This window comes from Muntiacus reevesi, chromosome 4, assembly GCF_963930625.1.
Source record: "Muntiacus reevesi chromosome 4, mMunRee1.1, whole genome shotgun sequence".
In the NCBI taxonomy this organism is placed as follows: domain Eukaryota; kingdom Metazoa; phylum Chordata; class Mammalia; order Artiodactyla; family Cervidae; genus Muntiacus; species Muntiacus reevesi.
The window spans coordinates 127,519,767-127,544,458 of NC_089252.1; the positions used below are offsets into that span (position 1 = coordinate 127,519,767).

Genomic DNA, 24,692 nt, shown 5'->3' on the forward strand with positions numbered 1-24,692 from the left:
CTCCTTTAGTTCTTTTAATCTGTGAAAACACCTATCACAGTCTAAGTTCTCGTTTATGTGTTAGTTATATATTTTTTCTTTTATAATTTTTAAATTCTTATTTTCATATTCCAGGGCTCAGTATAAGGGTTTGTAAATTTTAGGACACAATGAATTCTTTTGGAATCATTTATTGGACTTGAGAGAGCTCTTTATTGTATAATTTAAAATAATTAATGTTTTTAATAGAAAAATCCTTAGGTTCCAATTAAGTAAGACCTAAAGAAATTAATGCCTAAGAAATTAAATCTAAGTGCTCAGTTAAGAAACTTATACTGTGGGTTATACAAATGTAAGAGAAACTTTTAAAACACATAACAAAAAAGTGTGACATTGCTCAAAGGCTTTATAGTTTTTCATTAGTTTTTTGATCATCTCTAGGGAAATAGACAATAAGGTTGAGTAAATAGTCATTTCTTAATGAAGTAAAATCACTTGAAAGAACATTTGCTCATTAAGAATTCAGTAATATTGAAAAGCAGTGACATGTCTAAATTGATCTGTTTCTCTATTTCTTTTTCTTTTCTATCATCCAATTTAGCCATTTATAGATTTTTCACATTTGAAAATGTTAAAGCTTGCAAGTGCAAATGTATGTCCAATTAATTATTCAGCTATTTGTATGGAGTTGTACATTCTGGGGTCCCAGGTTGACATTTCTTTTTTTTTTTTTCCCTCCATGAACATGATCAATTATTTTAAAAAATAGAACTTAGGAAAGACTGGTATTTTTGGAGCTGTCACTCTTATGCATTGCCTTAAAATATTATTTTTTTCCTTTAGAGATCTGTAATTCATTCCTAAAATCTTTGAGAATGGCATTAACTATTCATGACAATTGTACAGTTCTGTTTTTGTCAACCTTATACGTGAATTTTACAATGCCAGTGCTGCTGATCCACCTTCTCCGGAGAGCCCAGGGAGTTGTCAAACAGACTGCTCTGTTTTCCAGCATTGGCACTCGTTTCTCTGGAATCTGCTGAAAGGCCCAACTACTTTCTCTGTGTCCACGATGATGACGCTCTTAGTTTGAAACTGTGGGAAGCGAATTCAGCCTTTCAGCGGAGAGCCACGTTTTTTCACCATCAGGACCTCTGGATTCCTGGTTACAGCGCTTTTGAGTTATACAACAAGAAAGGCTTTTTCATCATATTGACAGATTCTAGTGCTAAAGCAGCAAAATATGATGATTCTGAAGAATTTAAGCATTTAAGCAGCTTCAGTGTGGAAGGTATGTGTCCTGAGATGTCCATATATTAAGTAGATAATTTAAGGAGTGACAGAAAATATATTAGATTTTTAACTTAAAAATTATTTTAATGTGTATAATTAGTTGTATGACCTTAGTGAGTTTCTTAACCTCCCTATCCTTAAGTTTACACATCTTTCTCATGGAAGAAACAATACCTACTTTATAGGGTTATTTTGCTACATAAGTTAATGTAGTAAATTGTTTAGAATAGCCTTAAATGACATTATTTTTTATGATTGTCTCAATTTTTACTTTCAGTGCTGTCTGGGCTTTGGAAATAGAGCTTACCCATGTCTTCTTCTTGTAGAGTTTTGTATCTACTTTTTCTTTCATAGAAGGCAACTTCTCACTTAGTCTGATTCTTAATGACAAAGATGATGTGTTTATCTCTTTGAATAATTTGAATACTTTGAATGTGTTCTTTGAATACTTCGAAGTCCAATTCTACTGACCTCTAGATTTTTCTGGTTCAGCAGAATCCCCGTCTTATTTCTAGAGATCCTTGCAGTTCTATAGCTATTGAATTTTCTAAATTTCAGAGAGGAATCCTCACTGCCTCACCCAGTGTTAAAAGTCATGCTTTATTTTCAAAACCTAGGAGCTCAATATTTGCCTTGGATCTCCCAAACTTTTTCATTCTAACCAACTTTTCTAAGTAATTCTAAGAAAGCTAGTCATTTGCTTTTTTTTTGTTGTGGTTAAATTTCTATAAATCTCTTTGGATGTTAGAAAGTTCAAACTGAACTTCAAATATTTGCCTATTGAATGGGGTTCCTGGTCTCATGAGAAAGAGTCACTGACGTGTATACAATACTCTGTAGAGTAAGTGTGATGGTTTTACTTGAGTTTTATTAAAAGTTGAATTTTGCAAGCCTCTATTTCCCCTCCATTACATAAATCCACTCCATCATAACCAGACCCAGTGGTTATCTACCTGAGCTTTGAACAACTGCAGTCAATGGCATCATCCGAATCTCAGAAACCCATCTTTGTGGGCTTCCCAAACTTAGGAGACACTCTGGGTTTATTCTAGTCTTGGAACCAATCCTCTTTTATGACCCATGATTCTAGTAACCCAAGTTTAACTCTTATTTTAATAATGAGATGTATAAATGCCTTCCCAAGAGCCTCATTTTCCTTCTCAAACCTTGGAATTAAATTATATCTTAAGTCCAAGTAACATAACCTGTTTCCTGAACTTTCTGCCTTATGGAGCTCTCTTCTTCAGAGATAATCTTGGACTGCTGCAGAAGGACTGCTCTGTGATGGGGGAAGGGGAAAGTATTAGCTGAGTTTGCAGGAGAAAAAGTGTCCATTAAGGGAAGTTATTGTAACTACGAGCATGTATTATTAAAATCAATTCATTCATTTGTGTCATCAGATAATACCATGTGCAAGGCAATGAGTTAAATTCTGTGGGAAGAACAAAGTTGGAGTGGTCTCCTTAAGCTTCATGTCAGGCAATATGTCTTTGGTCTTGCCATTTTCCTAATTGAATTTGGCATGTCACTTGGCTCCTGTTAACCCCAATTTCCTCATTTATAAAATGGAGATAATATTCACTCAATAGTGTTGTTGCAAGGATAAAATAGAATAATGGACAGAAAGCTATTTTGTAACAACTTAAATTCCAAATAAGTGTGTGCTATTATCATGATACATAGATCAGTGAACACCAAGAAAACATAAATAAAGGAAGATGATTTAGAATTGTCCTTAGTCTCCTCCCACCTCTTGCTTGTTTAAATATTTGGAAGAAGAACTAACGTTTTGATGTTCAACCTGAGCATGAAATGTCTTGATCACCAAGCAGTTACACTGTTTCCTGCCCCCCTCCCCACACCTCTGTCGCCCTGTCTTTTCCACAGCATTATAATCAAAAAAGATTCAAACCCCGAAGGGTTTACTATTATAAACCACTACGTTCCAAGCTGCCCGTTAAAAATATGCACAATCTAAACTTCATTTTTTCCCCAGAAATCCAGGCCGCAGTACCCTACAGGAGGATGTGTGAATGGAAATATGAACCTTGTGCCTCTCCCTGTTTTAAAACGTGCAGTGACCCTGAAGCTCTCGCATGTAAATTTCTTCCACCGTAAGTCATGTTTAACCACTAATGAACAGATTCTAGCATTAGCAGATTCTGTTCCCAGTGATTATTTTTTTTAGATTAAAAAAATTCTCAAGAATAATTTATTCTAGTTCCCCATTCATGAATTTGTTTCATTTTATTCAAGCAGTAGTTATTGAGAGTCTGCTCTATGCCAGCAATTCTTGTAGCTGCTGGGATACAGTATTGAACAAAGTATTTATCTTTCTTTAGCTTAAACATTTTGCTGCACTGAGGCAAAGAATAAAAAATTAAAATGTAAATCTATAATGTGATCTATTGTTTAGATGGATGTATAATGGGAAAAAATAAAGGAAGGGAACAGGGAGCATAACACAGGTATGTGTGTTTGCTCATTAATACATGGCGATCAGGGAAGAACAGGTTGACAAGACAACATCTAGTAAGAGATGTGAAGGAAGTGAGGAAGCTAGCCATGTGGATGTCTGGGGGAAAAACCTTCCAATCTGAGAAAAGTATGAAGGTCCAGGGTGGGAATATGTCTGGTGTGTTTGGGGATGGGCATGGAGGCTAATTAATTGGGGCAAAGTGAACAAAACTGAGAGACATATAAGAAAACGCCGGAAAAAGTGTCTGGTCTATCATCTAGGGCCTTGTAGCCTGTCGTGAGGACTTTGTCCTTTTCTCTGAGTAATGTCCTGGTGTATTTCGGAGCAGCGGTGCGGACACGGTCCTTTCACAAGTTTACACTGGCTATTGCACTGACTTTGGGGAAGGGGGAGAACGAGGGCAGAAGTGGGCAGTGACACAGACAGGCCGTGAAGGGAATTTCACTGGGCTGGTAGCCCTGGAGGTTATGGGGGAAGTGAACAGATTCTGCCTGCATTTTGAATTTAAGCCCATAGGGGTGCTGATAGATTTAACACCAATTATGAGAGAAAGAGGCTTCCTCGGTGGCTGAGTGGTTAAGAATCCACCTGCGGTGCAGGAGACGCGGCTTCGATCTCTGGGTTGGGAAGATCCCTTGAGGAGGGCATGGAAACCCACTCCAGTATTCTTGCCTGGAGAATCCCATGGACAGAGGAGCCTGTTGGGCTGCAGTGTACAGGGTCATGAAGAGTCGGGCACGACTGAAGTGACTGAACATGCATGCGTGCACATGAGAGAAAGAGGAGGTGAGGACCCAGCTCAGGTCTCAGCATTTCATTGATTTCAGAGTCGTATGAAATTGCCATCTTTGTGGTCAAATCTGGTCAAATATCAACAAACTCAAATGATTCAATTTAATGGAAGGACTGAACTGCCAGTTACTGAGATAAGGAAGATACTAAGAGGAGCAGTTTAGGGAGAAAGTCAGGAATTTGGTTTCAAGGATTTTAAATTTGAGACTGAAAATTATTCTTTGGATTTGGTAATCTGGAGAATAGGAAGAGGCAAAATAAAGATTGACAGTGTAACAGCTTTTTTGCTTTGTTTTGTTTTAAAGCAGTTTTTTTTGTTGTTGTTGTAAAGTAGACCAGAAAAATGCAACAGTAGTAGGAGGGAATATTTTTAAATGAATCATATTCCATTAGTCATTTATGAGCTTCTGCTCTACAACAAATACTGGTACTACAGAAGGCTCTGGCATATGAATAAGTGAGATGCAGTCCCTATTTCAAGGAGTTCAAAGTCTTGAGGAAGAAGACAGGAACACTAGCAGATAACTGACAGTGTGGGGAAAGAGGCCCGGAGGAATAAATGCCACAAGCACAGCACAGTGAAGTATTTATATATAACACGACCCTCACTGTGCTAAGTGCTATAAAATGGGCAATCGCACTGTTCCTGCTGTCAGAAGAGAAAACAAACCAAGGCACAGAGAAGTTAAGCAGCTTGCCTCAGACCACACAGCTTTCAGGCAGCTGAGCCAGAGTTTGAACGACATCCTGTCGGGCCACATGTGCTATGGGAACAGAGAGAAGGAAATGATCAGTTCAGTTCAGTCACTCAGTCATGTCCAACTCTTTGCGACCCCATGAATTGCAGCATGCCAGGCTTCCCTGTCCATCACCAACTCCTGGAGTCCACCCAAACCCATGTCCATTGAGTCGGTGATGCCATCCAACCATCTCATCCTCTGTCGTTCCCTTCTCCTCCTGCCCCCAATCCCTCCCACAGCATCAGGGTCTTTTCCAATGAGTCAACTCTTGGCATCAGGTGGCCAAAGTATTGGAATTTCAGCTTCAGCATCAGTCCTTCCAATGAACACCCAGGACTGATCCCCTTCAGGATGGACTGGTTGGATCTCCTTGCAGTCCAAGGGACTCTCAAGAGTCTTCTCTAACACCACAGTTCAAAAGCATCAATTTTTCAGCGCTCAGCTTTCTTCACAGTCCAACTCTCACATCCATAGATGACCACTGGAAAAACCAAAGCCTTGACTAGACGGACCTTTGTTGACAAAGTAATGTTGCTGCTTTTTAATATTCTGTCTAGGTTACTTTTATTTTCTTAAAAATGAAAGCAACCAGTTCTTTCTGAAAATGAACCTTCACCATTCACTTGGATCCTTCACATTCACAAACCTATTTCCTGTCTCTGTTGGGAGCCATCAGCAGGTGGGGAAATAACATAGGGAGGAGAGTATGCTGGGGAGGAAGGGATAAAAGAGAGGCGAATAAGACCATCCCTGGAACTGGGAAGGAAATGGAGCTATATTTGAAGTGGCATTTAGCTAGTTCGTTTCTTGTGGCATATGCAGTCTCCAGGGTGGTTGAACCCAGACCTTCAGCGCTTCACTGTTTGGTCTATAGTTCCCCCAGAGTTTCTGCTTTGGTGCGGTTAGAGCGTGGAGCAGAGACTCAGGATGAAACTTCACCCCACCAAGCCAGTTCTCATCTCTGTCTTCATCACCGTTTCCTTTCTGCTGCGCCCCTTTTCTTGGCTGAGGCACCTCACTGTGGCTCCTCCTGGTCCTTGCAGTCCTGCGAGGAGACCCAGGCACTGGGTTGGCATGTCAACATCGCCCACACACCTCCTCCAAGTCCCCAGCAGAACCACCATGCTGGTTCTAGAGGATTTCCGTTTCTGGCACATAGCAAGTGTTGAAAATAAAAATATCTAGTGGAAATGAGAACTTTCATAAGAAAATATGCCAACTAGCATAGCCTAGAGCCCATATGTAAGTAGAGCTATTCCTATTACATAATATGCCTATTATAAGAACTGTTCTGCATCTGAGGCGTGTTTATCAGTCAGAAGTTGACTAAATTACCAGTTGTTTGACAGAGTAAAGAGAACCCTGCTATGTGCAACCATGAAGACATTTTAAAGGAACAAGTTACTGGGTTTTGGAAGATATTTTTAAAAGAATAGCTGTGGTTTTGACTTGCATAAAGCAGTTGCAAAATAATTGAGTTGCATAAAAAAGTGGTGTTTATTTGAGGAGAGCCAACTGTCCCTGATATTTTCAGTAATTTAGTAACTTTTTCTTATGTGCTTGACAAAATTTAGAGTAGGATAGGAATATCATATACTGGTTAAAGTTTTATTATTTAACTTCATTTTATGAAATAAATAATTGGTCTCATAAGCTAGGCTGTTCATGTTTCTTTAAAAAATTTGTGAAGAAAGTATCCCAGAGGCGACCACGCAGTCACCTGTTATAAGAGAAGCTAGCTTTTCTTGGGTTCGATTTCCTTCCACGAACAAGCGCCCTCTGGTGGCAACACATGCCCAGAGTATCTGGTTAGTTCATATCCACACTGAGTTGGAAGGGGGTTGTGTGTATTTTGGGTCCAAACTTTTACTTTATAGTTAAGGCAATTGGAAATATTTTACAAGACTGAGAGACATTCCTGGATGTACAGTGGTTAAAATTCCACTTTCAGTGCAGAGTGGGCTGGTTAAATCTCTGGTCAAGTAACTAAGATTCCATATGCCGTATAGCCAAAAAAATTTTATTTAAATAAGTAAAATATTAAAAATAGTATTATAGCCTGCTGGTGTATTTTAGAGGCAGACAAGCAAGCCTTTTAAAACCCGTATGTACATTAATTCTCTCTAGTATGTGTGAGTCTAAGAGCTAGCTGTATTTGAAGGGTATATTTCTTTTCAATCAAAACAAATTGAACTCTGACACCCAATTGAATGAGAAGGAAGATGTAGTGTCAGTCATCATCTTGGCTTCATTCCCTTAGAGCAGAAGCATTCAGGATGGTCTCATCTGTTTTGGACTCTTGATTCTCAAATCCATTCTTAAAACTTGGGATTCTTGAAAATGCAATGTGCCACATAAAAGATCAGATGTTTTGGAGCTTGAGGTTCAGTCTCCTTAGGCTCATATACAACCATCTCCTCTCTGAGCACTGCTGCTATTTCAGACACGGGCCCTGAGGCTCTTGAGAGAACTGTAGCCTCTGCCATTCCCCCTCTCTGTTCTCCTAGAGCAACCATATCCCGACTCCATGTCTGCCACCCAGAGATTTCTAATTACATTCCAAAGACCGTAGGGCTTAATAATGGGCAGAGACAGCCACTGAACATTCTGATTTTGTCCTACCAACATCCTTATGAATATTCAAATAGTGTCTCTATCTTCTTATATCTGAGGGACTGTAGGAAAATAATAGTATGATGAATATAGAGTAAAATCACAATAAAGGATTCTTCTGCATTTCCATTAATTTATAGAAATGGCCTTGGTGTGTGCCAAATTTAAGCATATGTTTTGAATATCCTGTGTTCAGATTCTGCCTCAATCATGACTATCTTGTTATCATCCACTAGCTGTGGTTTCATACAATGTGGTATGAACAGCAAGTGGAGCCATCCTTAGTGTTCGACAAGGAGAACAGAAAAAGTTTAGGAAAACTGTATCTTCAGTTCAGTTCAGTTCAGTTTAGTTGCTCAGTCAGGCCTGACTCTTTGTGACCCCATGAACCACAGCACACCAGTCCTCCCTGTCCATCATCAGCTCCCGGAGTCCACCCAAACTCATGTCCATTGAGTTGGTGATGCCACCAACCATCTCATCCTCTGTTGTCCCCTTCTCCTCCTGCCCTCAATCTTGCCCAGTATCAGGGTCTTTTCAGATGAGTCAGTTCTTCACACCAGGTGGCCAAAGTATTGGAATTTCAGCTTCAGCATCAAGTCCTTCCAATGAACACCCAGGACTGATCTCTTTTAGGATGGACTGGTTGGATCTCCTTGCAGTCCAAGGGACTCTCAAGAATCTTCTCCAACACCACAGTTCAAAAGCATCAATTCTTTGGCGCTCAGCTTTCTTTATAGTCCAACTCTCATATCCATACATGACTACTGGAAAAATCATAGCTTTGACTAGACGGACCTTTGTGGACAAAGTAATGTCTCTGCTTTTTAATATGCTGTCTAGGTTGGTTATAACTTTCCTTCCAAGGAGTAAGTGTCTTTTAATTTCATGGCTGCAATCACCATCTGCAGTGATTTTGGAGCCCAGAAAAATAAAGTCAGCTAGTTTCCACTGTTTCCCCATCTATTTGCCATGAAGTGATGGGACCAGATGCCATGATCTTAGTTTTCTGAATGTTGAGCTTTAAGCCAGCGTTTTCACTCTTCTCTTTCACTTTCATCAAGAGGCTCTTTAGCTCTTCTTCACTTTCTGCCATAAGGGTGGTGTCATCTGCATATCTGAGGTTATTGATATTTCTCCTGGCAATCTTGATTCCAGCTTGTGCTTCCCCCAGCCCAGCATTTCTCATCATGTACTCTGCATGTAAGTTAAATAAGCAGGGCGACAATATACAGCCTTGATGTACTCCTTTTCCTATTTGGAACCAATCTGTTGTTCCATGTCCAGTTCTAACTGTCTCTTCCTGACCTGCATACAGGTTATATTTTATATATATTTATATATATATATATAAGATATAATATGCATATATTAGATGCCATATATTGTTATATTAAATTTTTTCTTTAATTTTTTTCATGTGAAGGATTGAAGGATGCTTGCCCTACTGCCCTAAACATATGATCCTTGATGAAGTCACTCTCAAATGTGTCTATCCAGAAGACTGTGAGTTGAATCTTACTTAACTTATTCTGAAGTGTAAAATACTTGAATATATTTATATGGTGGCAAGTAACTATAAAAACAGACATTTTAGACAAACAATAAACCTTCATAAGATACTCCTTCATTGTCTTTTTCAAAAATTTTTTTTGTCTTGAGTTACTTTTAAAACCATGCAAATTTTTCTTCTGACATTCCTCTTGCATCCTCTCTCCCAAACATTTTCTTTATATGACCATTCTTATATGAACTGTGTGGGCTTCACTTTGAGCAAAACAGACTAAAGAAGAGTATCTTTGTTTCTTTGCAGGCATACCTCTGATTCCCACAGAGCCAGCATTAATTTCACCAGGTAAGCCATCTCTTACCCATGTTTACAAGTATTGTAATTTTAGACATTAAATTAGCATTATGTAGTTTAGATCTTCGCACACTTGAACAGCTGCCGGTGTTAGTTATACCCAGCCCACTGGAGAACCCAGGAGTCGCTTTTGTTTCACTAAGTAGCTGTTTACTGGATCAACGAGCCACATTTTCAGAATGGTTTCTGCATCTGGTCTGTCTCTGTCCTATTTCAGTTAGCACAGATAATGAGAATGCCCCTCGCATTTTTGCCTAGAATTTGTTTCTGTTCAGCCTCTCAGTCATGTCTGACTCTTTGTGACCCCAAGGACTGCAGCACACCAGGCTTCCCTGTCCTTCACCATCTCCCAGAGTTTACTCAAACTCATGTCCATTGAGTTGATGATGCCATTCAACCTTCTCATCCTCTGTTGTACCCTTCTCCTGCCTTCAGTCTTGCCCAGCATCAGGGTCTTTTCCAGTGAATGAGTTCTTCACATCAGGTGGCCAAAGTGTTGGAGCTTCAGCTTCAGCATTGGTCTTTCCAATGAATATTCATAGTTGATTTCCTTTAGGATGGACTGGTTTGATCTCCAAGGGACTCTCAAGGGTCTTCTCCAATACCGCATTTCAAAAGCATCAATTCTTCGGTGCTCAGCCTTCTATATGGTCCAACTTTCACATCCGTCCATGACTACTGGAAAAAGCACAGCTTTGACTAAACGGACCTAGTCAGCAAAGTGAGAGCTCTGCTTTTGAGTATGCTGTCTAGGTTTGTCATAGCTTTTCTTCCGAGGAGCAAGTGTCTTTTAATTTTATGGCTGCAATCACCACCTGCAGTGATTTCGGAGCCCAGGAAAATAAAATCTGCCAATTTCCCACTGTTTACCCATCTATTTGCCATGAAGTGACGGGACCAGGTGCCATGATCTTCACTTTTTGAATGTTGAGTTTTAGGTCAGCTTTTTCACACTCCTCTTTCACCTTCATCAAGAGGCTCTTTAGTTCCCCCTCACTTTCCTCCATTAAAGTAGTATCATCTGAATATCGAAGGTTGTTGATTTTTTTCCTGGAAATCTTGATTCCAGCTTACGATTCATCCAGCCCAGCATTTCTATGATGTACTCTGCATATAAGTTAAATAAGCAGGGTGACAGTATACAGGCTTGATGTGCTCCTTTCCCAGTTGTGAACTAGTCGGTTGTTCTATGCATGCTAAGCTGGGCTCAGTTGTGTTTGACACTTTATGACCCTATGGACTACAGCCCACTGGGCGCCTGTCCATGGGATTAACCAGGGAAGAATACTGGAGTGAGTTGCCATTTTCTCTTCCAGGGGATCTTCTCAACCCAGGGATTAAACCCTCATCTCTTATGTCTCCTACAGTGGTGCGGGTTCTTTACCATTAGCTCCACCTGGGAAGCCCATCATTTCTAACTATTGCTTCTTGACCTGCATACAGGTTTCTCAGGAGGCAGGTAGGGTGGTCTCTTATTCCCATGTCTTTAAGAATTTTCCAGTTTGTTGCGATCCACACAGTAAAAAGTTTAGCGTAGTAGTAGATGTAGATGTAGAAGATGTAGAGGAAGTAGATGTTGGCATAAATCCTCTTGGATGAGATTGCTATTAGCCCTATCATAGAGACTGCTGACTCTATGACTGGGCTGCCTTAGGCCAAGCAACTAAGGGGCCTCAGCCATCAGCAGAAAATTGGATTAAAGGTTTACTGAGCATGGCCCTGCCCACCAGAGGAAGACCCAGTTTTCCCCACAGCCAGTCCCTCCCATCAGGAAGCTTGCATAGGCCTCTCTTATTTTTATCCATCAGAGGGCAGACAGAAGCAAGAACTACAATCCCATTTTAGTCTGTAAAAATGTCATATTCTCTAGAAGTTACAACATCTAATAAACTATGAACCCAGCTTTTAGGACCAAGTAATAGAAGTTTTTATTCTACTGTATTATAATATGTTTTTAGAATATATAAAATAAGTTATTTATGAAATTTATTAAAAATTTATTTAAAAAAGTTTTCTCTGATGTCATTGTGGTAGACTGAATAATGGTCCCCCAAAGATGTCCTTGTCGTCATCTCCAGAATTTGTGAAAATGGGACCTTGCATGCTGAAGATGTAGTGAAGTTAAGAATTTTGAGATGGGGAAGTTTTCCTGAATTATCCGTATGAGCCCAGTGTAATCACAAAGATCCTTAAAAGAGTAGGATGGTCAGAGTCAGAGGAGATAATGCATGTGAGAAGTCAAAATTAGCAGGGAAGGACAAAGGGAGAGGGGGAAGAAGAGAAAGAGAGAGACTGGGATTTGAAAATATTATTCTGTGGTTTTGAAGATGGAGGAAGAGACCATGATGCATCAATATATTCATGCAATCCATAGTTGGAAAAGCAAGGAAACAAATTCTTCCATAAAGACTCCAGAAGGAATACAGTCATTGCTGATACCTTGATTTTAGGACTTCTGACTTCCAGAACCACAACATAATAATTTGGTGATGTTTTAAACCACTAGACTTGTAATAATTTGTTTGTAGCAGCCACAGGAAACTAATATGGTCATTTTAGATAGTATCAACAATGGATACTGCAATTACAGCTGGACAAAATTTCAGCCATTCTTTTTGGCACAAGGAGTTCATCAAAGCTGTATATTGTCACCCTGCTTATTTAACTTATATGCAGAGTACATCATGTGAAATACCAGAATGAATGAAGCACAAGCTGGAATTGAGATTGCTGTGAGAAATACCAATAACCTCAGATATTTGGATGACACCACTCTTATGGCAGAAAGCAAAGAGGAACTAAAGAACCTCTTGATGAAGGTGAAAGAGGAGAGTGAAAAAGATACCTTAAACCTCAACATTGAAAAAACAAGGATCATGACATCTGATTCCATCACTTCATGGCAAATAGATGGAGAAACAATGGAAACAGTGACAGACTTTATTTTCTTGGGATCCAAAATCACTGCAGATGGTGACTGAGTGTGTGTGCACAATCATGTCCAACTCTTTGCAACCCCATGGATTGTAGCCCATCAGGTTCCTCTGTCCATGGAATTTTCCAGGCAATAATTCTGGAGTGGGTTGCCATTTCCTTCTCCAGGATGGTGGCTGCAGCCATGAAGTTAAAAGATAGCTTCGGAAGTTGGTGATGGACAGGAAAGCCTAGCATTCAGAGGTCCATGGGGTCCAAAGAGTCTGACACGACTGAACGACTGAACTGAGCTGCTCCTTGGAAGAAAAGCTATGACAAACCTAGACAGCATATTAAAAAGCAGAGACATTACTTTGCCAAGAAAGATTCCAATAGTCAAAGCTATTGTTTTTCCAGTAGTCATGTGTGGATGTGAGAGTTGGGCCATTAAGAAGGCTGAGTGGGAAGAATTGTTGCTTTCGAACTGTGGTGTTGTAGAAGACTCTTGAGCGGCTAAAAATCAGTAGTCCTTCAGACTTTGAATGTTTTAGAGATCCCTTTATTACTAACAAAAAACTTTAGAAGGCATCTTACAAATACGTTTCAGTTCAGTTCAGTTCTGTTGCTCAGTTGTGACCAGCTCTTTGTGACCCCGTGGACTGCTGCATGCCAGGCTTCCCTGTCCACCACTAACTCCCGAAGCTTGCTCAAACTCATATCCATCGAGTTGGTGATGCCATCCAACCATCTCATCCTCTGTCGTCCCCTTCTCCTCCTGCTTTCAATCTTCCCCAGCATCAGGGTCTTTTCCAATGAGTCGGCTCTTCGCAACAGGTGGCCAAAGTATTGGAGCATCAGTTTCAGCATCGGTCCTTCCAATGAATGTTCAGGACTGATTTCCTTTAGGATTGGTTGGTGGGATCTCCTTGCAATCCAGGGGACTCTCAAAAGCTTTTTCCAACACCACAGTGCAAAAGCATCAGTTCTTCAGCACTCAGCTTTCTTTATAGTCCAACTCTCACATCCATACATGACTACTGGAAAAACCATAGCTTTGACTAGATGGACCTTTGTTGGCAAAGTAATGTCTTTACTTTTCAATATGCTGTCTAGGTTGGTTATGGCTTTTCTTCTAAGGAGTAAGCATCTTTTAATTTCATGGCTGCAGTCACCATCTGCAGTGATTTTGGAGCCCCCCAAAATAGTCTCTCACTGTTTCCACTGTTTCCCCATCTATTTGCCATGAAGTGATGGGACCGGATGCCATGATCTTCATTTTCTGAATGTTTACCAGTCATATTTCCCCTTTCCATGGATACCTTCTTTACCACATCCTCAACTGGGGTCTTGATTAGTCCATAGCATCATTTATTCTGCTTGCAAAGAAAACATTCTAGAGATTCACTGGGAAATGAATCAACCTCGCTATGTATTTTAAGAATTCAACAAAATTTTTAACTCCTGAGCAGTCTTTAGTGATACTGTTGGTATTTCTACCAGTTCAAACAAATGTGTTTCACCATCAAGGCAGTGAAGGTGTTTATAGAATGGTGCCTCAAAGCCAGGAATCAGAATTCCCAAGTTCAAATTCTGCCTTTGACACTTACTAGCTTACTTTTCTACAGCTTAGACTCCTTATCTGTAAAATGACAATAATATTATTATCTACTTCACAGGGTTCTTGTTAGAATTGAGTGAAATAATCTATATAAAATTTCTGATCATGGTGTCTGTCACAAATGAATTTTATACATGATCAATACCACTTCACTAATGTTGGGGACCTCTTTATTTCCTTCAGGTCCAGAAACGATTACTCCATCAGCCTTCACTGCAGTTGACATGCTAACAACGACGACAGGTTTGGAATGTGAGGTATGACTGAGTAATATCTTCAGCTATCTGTCATTTCCTGATTGTGTCTATTAATGTTTCTGTATCACTATACAAATGCTATTAAAATTCTCTTGGTATGCTCTCAAGTCTTTCTTTGTTAAATTAAGTATGCCTTACATTTTAACAATTGTATTTCCTTAACTGTCAGATATTTCTTAATAATTAGATTCTGGTTACACTAAGAAAAATGAAATGATATGCAAATGAAGTCTTAAAGATGATTCCTTAATAACAATAATTTTGTGATAATTAGGTGTAATAATAATTATGTGTGTTAACTTAATTCTCATTTATTGATTTATTACTTAGATAATTTATTCATTTGATAATAATAATTAAGTGTGATTAGTTAATAATTGTTCAACGATGATAATTCTTTATAATAATAAAGGGTATATTTTGGGTTCCTCTGTAAATTAGGCATTCAAAAATATTTATTAAGCAGCTACTATATGCCATCTGTTGATCTGTGCACACGTTCAGTCATGTCAGACTCTGTGCAACCCTTTGAACTGTAGCCCACCAGGCTCCTCTGTCCATGGGATTATCCAGGCAAGAATACTAGAGTGGGTTGCAATTTTCTCCTCCAAGGGATCATCCTGACCCAGAGCTCAAACCTGCATCTCCTGTGTCTCCTGCATTGCAGGCAAATTCTTTACCTGCTGAACCACTGGGGCACTGTGCAAAATGATGAGAATATACGAGTAAGCAAAAAAGATAAGGTCATTGGATCCCAGAGCTAGTAATTGTCTTGGCTGATACTTGAGAAATTATCTCCTTACTCCAAATATGCCACTTGTTCTGATAAACCAATTATTTATCCAACTGATATTTATTCAGCACTATTGCTGGCTAGGAGGTATTCAGGTAAATTACTGCTTTTACAGAGTCTACATTGTATTGGATTCTAAAGTAGTCAATAAGCAAAATTAATTTGCCAAGTTATGCAAAACATTACAGATTGCTGCTCAGGAGAAAAATAAAACTATTTTCAATGAAATGATTTTCACTGATCCTCATTCATAGAGTAACTGTTACTTTAAAGAAAAAATCTGAAGAAGCTGAGAGAGTGAACCATGCAGAGCAATCCAGGCAGAGGGGTCAGCAAGTGCAAAGGCCCTGAACTGAGAATGTAGCTAACATCATAAAACAATGAAAGAGTAGCAAGGAGGTCATGCAGTAAGTCCAGAGTAAGATAGTAGGAAATAGATTACGTAAGGCCTTGTGGATGATTGTAAAGACTGTGGCTTTCATTCTAAGTGATTTAGGAAGAGCAAACAGAGATTTTTGAGCAGAGGAATTGTATGATCTGATTGCTTTCAAGATCGTTTCGGCTTCTGTGTTGAGAGTAGGGTGTAAAGAGACAGTAGAAGCAGTTACAAGAGGCTATTGCGGGAATTTAGATGAGAGACTGCTGGTGATAGTAGTGAAGATGGTGAGAAATGCCTGGATTCTGGATCTATTCTGAAGATAGAGGCTATGGAAATTGCTGAGGAATTAGATATGGGGTGTGAATGAAAAGGGGCTTCCCAGGTGCGCCAGTGGTTAAGAACCGATGTGCCAGTGCAGGAGACATGAGAGACTCGGGTTTGATCCCTGGATCAGGAAGATTCCCTGGAGGGGGGCACGGCAACCCACTCCCGTATTCTTGCCTGGAGAATCTCAAGGACAGAGGAGCCTGGCAGGCTCCATAGGGTCGCAAAGAGTCAGATGTAACTGAAGTGACTTAACATGCAGGTACACGCTCAAATGAAAAAGAGGCATGCAGAATTCTAAGGGTTTTGCCTTGAACAACTGAAGGATAAAGTTGATATTAATCAGAATGGAGAAATTGTGGGACATGAAGGCCTAGGGTGGGTATAGCCAAGAGTTCAGTTTCTCCATGTAAAGATTAAGATTCCTCTTAGACATCAAAAGGCTATTAATATGTACATACAGATTTGGTGAACACGAGTGAAGTGTAGTGCAGAGATTCAGTTAAGCTGAAATTTTCATATTTCTCAGTGGATAAATGTTACTTAATATTTTGGGATTAGATGAGGTCACAAAAGGATTGAGTGTAGTCATGGAAGAGAGTTGACCACTGCAACTTCAACAATTGAGAAATAAAGACAAACATGCAAAGGATATCAACCACTGAAACAGCAGAGAATGGAGGAAGGGGCAGGTGACCTGGCAGCCAAGGGAAGAAAAATAGTAAGAAACATGGAGTAACAAGCTGGACTAAATATGCCAGTAGATCAAATCTGAGCTTAAAGATCCTTTGCTAGAGTGGAAGGTATAGATGCTTTAGGTAGTTTAGATGTTGTTTAGGGGTTTTAGTTTCCTTCTAACCACTTTCATTTTCTTGGTTAAATGGAAAGGAGGATCAATATCTAGGAATTGATACAATTCATACACAGATAATTTTGCAAGATTGAATTTGAATTTGACTATTTGCCTACCTTTGGCTTTTAAATTGAGAAGTCCTCACTTAATAATTTTACTATTTAGAAAATTATTTGCCTCTTATCCTTTTAATTTGATTACGTATAACATTGGAATGATAGAAACCAATCTACAAAATTTAGGGAGCTTAAATGAAAAGAACTACTTCATTAGTGCATGATACGTAATAGGTGCGAAAGAGGTGTTAATTTTCCTTCCTCCATTCCCTGAGATACAGTGTGAAGTAGTGGTCAACAGCACTGATTTTTCAGAGTAGCAATGCCTGAATTTAAGTTCTGATTCACTATCTACTAGCTATGAAACTTGGGGAATTTAGTTTGACCTTAAACCTGATTTCCTATCTATGAAATAGGGAAAAATTTTAATACCTACCTCAGAGGGTGTTTTTGTGGAAATAAAATGGACTAATTAGAACAATGTCTGGAGTGTAATAAGTGGTATGATATTTATCACTGCTACAGTTATTATTATAATTTATATAGAATATAATTTATAAACTTTGAAAAATCTGTAACTTTATCTAGAAATCTGTAAGCAATATGTGAAAAAATAAATTTTAGTGATTCTATTCAGATACTGCCAAACTGATATCACATTTGATTTTTAATGAAATATTTGGATAATATTAAGTTGTAATTTTTTAAACTGACATTAACAGAAGTCTTAATCATACTAGCTTTATACAACATAATATGAAAGGTCAACTGCCACTGTTTTAAGTCTGCTGACAGAACACTAATCTAGACAATTTAGGACAAGACTTCAGTTTTCTCAGAAGTTGGGTATGTGAGCAGTTCTGATATCAAATCAATATTAAGGTAAAGTTAAATGAATCATACTGCCGAGTATTTTAGAGAAGATACCTCAACAAAAGTCATTGTGAAATTTTCATTGTTCATTTTTGAAAAGATTTTGTATTTCGGAAGTGTATAGTATAAGCAATGTGAATGGGAAATTTAAGAATTAAAACATTAGTTGAAAATGGAAAAAAATGCATTAATTTTCTTTTTTATTAACAGCCTCAACAATTTGATCCTGTTTATAATTGTAGCCAATACATATGCCTTCACATGGAATGGAAGCTATACAACTGGTCTCTTCATTGCCCAAAGGCCTTGGAGATGCCTGACTGTGGTTTCCGGGGGAGACCTGTTCAAGTGAACACTGATATCTGCTGCCCCGAGTGGGAATGTCCCTGTGAGTGTGCATTTCTTATGTGGCAATCGATTTTAAATCTGGGGGAGATGGTTACTTTTTTGAAGCTATCACTTCATCAAGTCAAAGTTCATTTGACTTATGATTTTGGTTTCCAATAACTTTCAGAGTTGCTTTTTGTCAAACATAATAAAACCAATTTGAAAGATGTTTTTAAAGGAGAAGTTATTACTGTAATACAAATAACTAGCTAATAGACTAAATCTACTCGCTTTTTAGGTCGGTGTTCCATGTTGTCAGAGCTCAGCATTATTACTTTTGATGGAAATAATGCAGCATTATATAGTATGGCTTCTTATATCTTAGTGAGAATTCCTGGGGAAGTTATAGTTGCTCATATTGAAAAATGTTCCATGAATCAGGTAAGTCAGAATTTATTCTTGTGTCATTTATTCATGAATCAGCAGCTGAAGTATGTCACAACATTAGGTATTCCCACAATAAGAAGGGACTCAAGAATTCACTGAGATTTATCTTCTGGTACTTAAAATGTGAATATATTTCAAGTGAATATATTTAGAGGCATATAATATTAATCCAAATAATGTTTTTAAAAATCAAGTAGTGTATGTTTTTAAAGTGTTTTTTCTTTATACCTTTCTTTTTTTCAGAATGGAAACTCATTTAAAAAGCTAGTGAGTATTTGCAAAATGTCTAGTAAATTACTTCTGTTTATTGCTAAAATTATGTTTAACTCCAAAAAGTTTCAATTTTTTTTCAAATGAAGGCTTCCTCTGGAAGAGTCTCTGGACTTTGTTTTAAGAAGTTAAATTTGACCACATCTCTACATAAAGTACTTGTCAATCGGATAGCAAGAAAGGTAGGAACACAAAGTTAAAACATATCTTCACCTTAGATGAAACTGAGAAATTATGTAAGTATAGTTATTTCCCAAAAGAGGGGAATTAGGCGTGTCAGTGAATTTTCATTGCTATGATGTCTAATCATTCTTTTTACGGACAGTATAAAAGTGTGTTCATAATCTTATATGTCTCCTACCATAACCTGCCAACTGTTGCAAATGTCTCTGCCTTTGTGAGGTTAACCGAAACCACCATGTTAAACATTCTGAAGCTCTCTTGATAATGTGAGTTGCCAAACTTCCTAATGTTAGAGTTAATGTTAGTGTTTCAAACTAGACAAAGTGGAAATAAGGTGAAAGAGGGGATCATACGGAGCAAAGAGTAGCAGGCAGCCAAGAATACCAGAATGAAGACCACTGAGAGAACAAATGGAAAGAGTAGTTTTGAAGTATAGATGCCATTGATTGAGAGGTAAAATAAGAAAAAAAAATGAAAGAATAGTTAAATTTACTGAAATAAATGGGAGAAGAGCAATGCATCATTAAATAGTTGGAAAGGGAGCCTTTTGATTTTACGGGGAAAACCTTTATCCCAAGGAATTATGCTTACCCAATAGGAGTGTTGAAAGCTGGATGATTCACTCAGATATATAGTGCAGTGCGTGCTCAGTCGTGTCTGACTCTTTGCAGCCCTGTGGACTGTAGCCCACCCACCAGGCTACTCTGCCCATGGGATTCTCCAGGCAAGAATATTGGAAAGGGTACCATTTCCTCCTCCAGGGATCTTCCTAACCCACAGATCGAGCCCATGTCTCTTGCGTCTCCTGCATTGGCAGGCAGATTCTTTATCACTAGTGCCACCTGGGAAGCCCTCAGATATACATGGTGCTTTCAAAAATAGAAGAAAGTAATATAAAAAGGTTTAGCTCAAAATGACTGAGATGTTATGTGTTTTTCAGAAATACTTCTGTTAGCACAGGCCATAGATTCTGAACTGAAAACAGTGTTAAAGCAAGTCTATATACAGTAAAATGTCAGAAAATTTAGGAGCAGTGACCCTATAGGAGACTGATCCAGACTTGCCTATGAGTGTCCAGGAGTCTCCGGCGGAGACGTGGGTTGGCAGTGGCCTGTTGCAGGGTTGGAGGCACTGAGGTCGGCAACGCATGCAGGGGACCTTCTGAAGAAGGTCGCCGTTATCTTCATTACCTTCACCATAGTTTGGTCTGAGGTCAAACAACAGGGACGGAACACAGCCCTCCCTGCCCATCAACAGAAAATTGGATTAAAGATTTACTGAGCATGGCCCTGCCCATCAGAACAAGACCCAGTTTCTAGTCAGTCTCTCCCATCAGGGAATGTCCATAAACCTCTTATCCTTCTCCATCAGAGGGCAGACAGAATGAAAACCACAATCACAGAAAATGAATCAATCTGATCACATGGACTACTGCCTTATCTAACTCATAGAAACTATGAGCCATGCCGTATAAGGCCACCCAAGTCAGACGGGTCATGGTGGAGGGTTCTGAAAAAAGGTGGTCCACTGGAGAAGGGAATGGCAAACCACTTCAGTATTCTTGCCTTGAGAACCCCATGAACAGCATGAAAAGGCAAAAAGATATGACCCTGAAAGATGAACTCCCCCGGTCAGTAGGTGCCCAATATGCTACTGGAGGAGAGTAGAGAAATACTCCAGAAAAAATGAAGGGATGGAACCAAAGCAAAAACAACCCCCAGTTGTGGATGTGACTAGTGATGGAAGTAAAGTCTGACATTGTAAAGAACAATCTTACATAGGAACCTGGAATGTTAGGTCCATGAATCAAGGCAAATTGGAAGTGGTCAAACAGGAGATGGCAACAGAGAACATCAACATTTTAGGAATCAGCGAACTAAAATGGACTGGAATGGGTGAATTTAACTCAGATGACCATTGTATCTACTTCTGTGGGCAGGAATCCCTTAGAAGAAATGGAGTAGCCATCATAGTCAACATGCGTGCAATCTCAAGAATGACAGAATGATCTCTGTTTGTTTCCAAGGCAAACCATTCAATATCACGGTAATCCAAGTATATGCCCCAACCAGTAATGCTAAAAAAGCTGTAGTTGAAAAGTTCTATGATGATGTACAAGATCTTCTAGATCTAACACCCCCAAAAGATGTCCTTTTCATTATAGGGGACTGGAATGCAAAAGTAGGAAGTCAGGAGGTATCTGGAGTAACAAGCAAGTTTAATCTTGGAGTACAAAATGAAGCAGGGCAAAGGCTAACAGAGTTTTGTCACTGGTCATAGCAAACACCCTCTTGCAACAATACAAGAGAAGACTCTACACATGGACATCATCGGATGGTCAATACTGAAATCAGATTGATTATATTCTTCACAGTCAAAGATGGAGACACTCTATATAGTCAGCAAAAATAAGACGGGGAGCTGACTGTGGCTCAGATCATGAACTCCTTATTACAAAATTCAGACAAAAATTGAAGAAAGTAGGGAAAATCATGACACCATTCAGATATGACCTAAATCACATCCCTTATGATTATACAGTGGAAGTGACAAATAGATTCAAGGGATTAGATCTGATGGACAGAGTACCTGAAGAACTGTGGACAGAGGTTCCTGACATTGTACATGAGGCAGTGATCAAGACCATCCCCAAGAAAAAGAAATGCAAAAAGAAAAATGGTTTTCTGAGGAGGCCTTACAAATAGCTGAGAAAAGAAAAGATGTGAAAGGCAAAGGAGAAAAGGAAAGATATACCCATTTGAATGCAGAGTTCCAAAGAATAGCAAGGAGAGATAAGAAAGCCTTCGTCAGTGACCAAAGCAAAAAAAAAAAAAAAAAAAAAAATAGAGGAAAACAATAGAATGGGAAAGACTAGAGATCTCTTCAAGAAAAATGAAAGATACCAAGGGAATATTTCAGGCAAAGATGAGCACAATAAAGGACAGAAACAATATGGACCTAACATAAGCAGGAGATATTAAGAAGAGGTGGCAAGAATACATAGAAGAACTATACAAAAAAGATTTTCATGACCCAGATAACCGTGATGGTGTAATCACTCACCTAGAGCCAGACATCCTGGAATGTGAAGTCAAGTGGACCTGAGGAGGCATCACCATGAACAAAGCTAGTGGATGTGATGGAATTCCAGTTGAGTTATTTCAAATCCTGAAAGATGATGCTGTGAAAGTGCTGCACTCAATATGCCAGAAAATTTGGAAAACTCAGCAGTGGTCACAGGACTGGAAAAGGGTAGCTTTCATTCCAAATTCAAAGAATGGCAATGCCAAAGAACGTTCAAACTACCACACAAGTGTACTCATCTCACACGCTAGCAAAAGAATGCTCAAAATTCTCCAAGCCAGGCTTCAACAATATGTGAACCATAAACTTCCAGATGTTCAAGCTGGATTTAGAAAAGGCAAGGGAACCAGAGATCCAATTGCCAACATCCGAAGGATCATCAAAAAAGCAAGAGAGTTCCAGAAAAACATCTACTTCTGCTTTATTGACTATGCCAAAGCCTTCAACTTTGTGGTTCACAACAAATTGTGGAAAATTCTTAGAGATGGTAATACCAGACCACCTTACCTGCCTGTTGAGAAATCTTTGTGCAGGTCACGAAGCAACAGTTAGAACTGGACGTGGAACAACAGACTTGTTCCAAGTAGGGAAAGGAGTACATCAGGGCTGTATATTGTCACCCTGCTTATTTAACTTATATGCAGAGTACATCATGAGAAGTGCCAGGCTGTGTGAGGCACAAGCTGGAATCAAGATTGCTGGGAGAAATATCAATAACCTCAGATACATAGATGACACCACACTTATGGCAGAAAGTGAAGAAGAACTAAACAGCTTCTTGATGAAAGTTTAAGAGGAGAGTGAAAAAGTTGGCTTAAAACTCAACAGTCAGAAAGCTAAGATCATGGCATCTGGTCCCATCACCTCATGGCAAATAGATGGGGAGACAATGGAAACAGAGACTTTGTTTTTTGGGCTCCAAAATTACTGCAGATGGTGACTGCAGCCATGAAACTAAAAGATGCGTGCTCCTTGAAAGAAAAGCTATGGCCAACCTAGATGGCATTTTAAAAAACAGAGACATTACTTTGCCAACAAAGGTCCATGTAGTCAAAGCTATGGTTTTTCCAGTAGTCATGATGTATGGATATGAGAGTTGGACTATAAAGAAAGCTGAACATCAGAGAATTGTTGCTTTTTAACGTTGGTATTGGAGAACTCATGAGAGTCCCTTGGACTGCAAGGAGATCAAACCAGTCAATCCTAAAGGAAATCAGTCCTGAATATTCATTGGAAGGACTGATGCTGAATCTGAAACTCCAATACTTTGGCCACCTGATGCGAAGAACTGACTCATTGGAAAAGACCCTGATGCTGGGAAAGATTGAAGGCAGGAGGAAAAGGGGAGGACAGAGGATGAGATGCTTGGATGGCATCACTCACTCTGTGGCCCTCTGTTTGAACAAGCCCTGGGAGTTGGTGACGGACAGGGAGGCCTGGTGTCCTCCAGTCCATGGGGTCACAAAGAGTCAGACATGGCTGAGCGACTGAACTGAACTGAAACTTAAAATTGAATGCATGGCTTTTTTGGATGCTAGAGTATCTGTACATATCTTTGACTTTAATAAGGGTGATGTATAATAGAGGGTAGGAAATAAGCTTAAACCTGGTCAGCACTATAGTTGTGAGCATTTGGGTGGAAGGGCTTATTTTTGGCTTCGGCTGAACTGATGATTGGTCATGTATTCAGTTGAAATCTTTTTAACTTAAAAAATCATTTAGTGAGCTTATGTGATAAAATGAAACAGTTTCTGATCTCAGGTAACTTGCAGTTGTGTGTGGGGGTGCATACATGTAATTTTCTGCCAGTTAGAGGCAGCAGGAGCTAAAATGTTAACGTCATGACCAAGATATCATGGGAACAGAGATAAGGCTCATTTAAATGCCATGTATAGGAGGGTCAAATAGATATTTTTGGAGAAGGTGACACCTAAGATAAATCTTAAAGAATGAGTAGAAATTCAGCAGACAAAGGATGTTTCAGCTTGAGGGTGGCAGTATGAGGAAGATTTAAAGATTAGAAATTGGATGGTTAGTCAGGTATAACTTTGAGAATTTTACTGAGAGTTATATAGCTCATGGTTCATTGTCATCACTGTTATTTAAAGCACTGTTTTCAAAGGAAAATCCTTAGATTGCTTATATTCATATTACAAAGAAAGCATGTTAAAAATATAAAATCTAAATTCCAGCTGAAACCTTGAAAGTAGAATTTCTGAAAATCCTAATCTTTACCAAGCCTCACAGATGGTTATTATGAGCATTATAAGTAGACAAACACTGATTTAGATCAAAAAGAGAACCCAGATTAAAGAAAACCTCCTGATAAAAAAACTTTATCTTAAATTTATATTAGGAAGCAATAGTGTAATCAATATATATTGAGGGAAGCCAATTAAAATAGTATATAACTTAGAAGAAAGTTTGCTTTTGTAGAAAACAAAGGGCCATATTGTTTAGCCACTGAGCAGCGTCTGACTCTTTTGTGACCCCCGGGACTGTAGCCTGCTGAGATCCTCTGTTTATGGGGTTTTCCAGGCAAGAATACTGCAGTG

The 24,692-nt window shown here is 39.0% G+C and overlaps 1 protein-coding gene across 1 annotated transcript in view; it reads left to right on the forward strand.

Annotated features, from left to right (window-relative positions):
- Positions 1–24,692, forward strand: part of OTOGL (otogelin like) — a 170,891-nt gene that overhangs the window by 108,162 nt on the left and 38,037 nt on the right. The window contains 10 exon segments of the mRNA XM_065935470.1: positions 992–1,270; positions 3,269–3,386; positions 9,323–9,402; positions 9,710–9,762; positions 9,764–9,779; positions 14,475–14,548; positions 18,037–18,214; positions 18,452–18,594; positions 18,844–18,867; positions 18,960–19,052. Of these exon segments, the coding sequence (XP_065791542.1) occupies positions 992–1,270; positions 3,269–3,386; positions 9,323–9,402; positions 9,710–9,762; positions 9,764–9,779; positions 14,475–14,548; positions 18,037–18,214; positions 18,452–18,594; positions 18,844–18,867; positions 18,960–19,052 (1,058 nt within the window).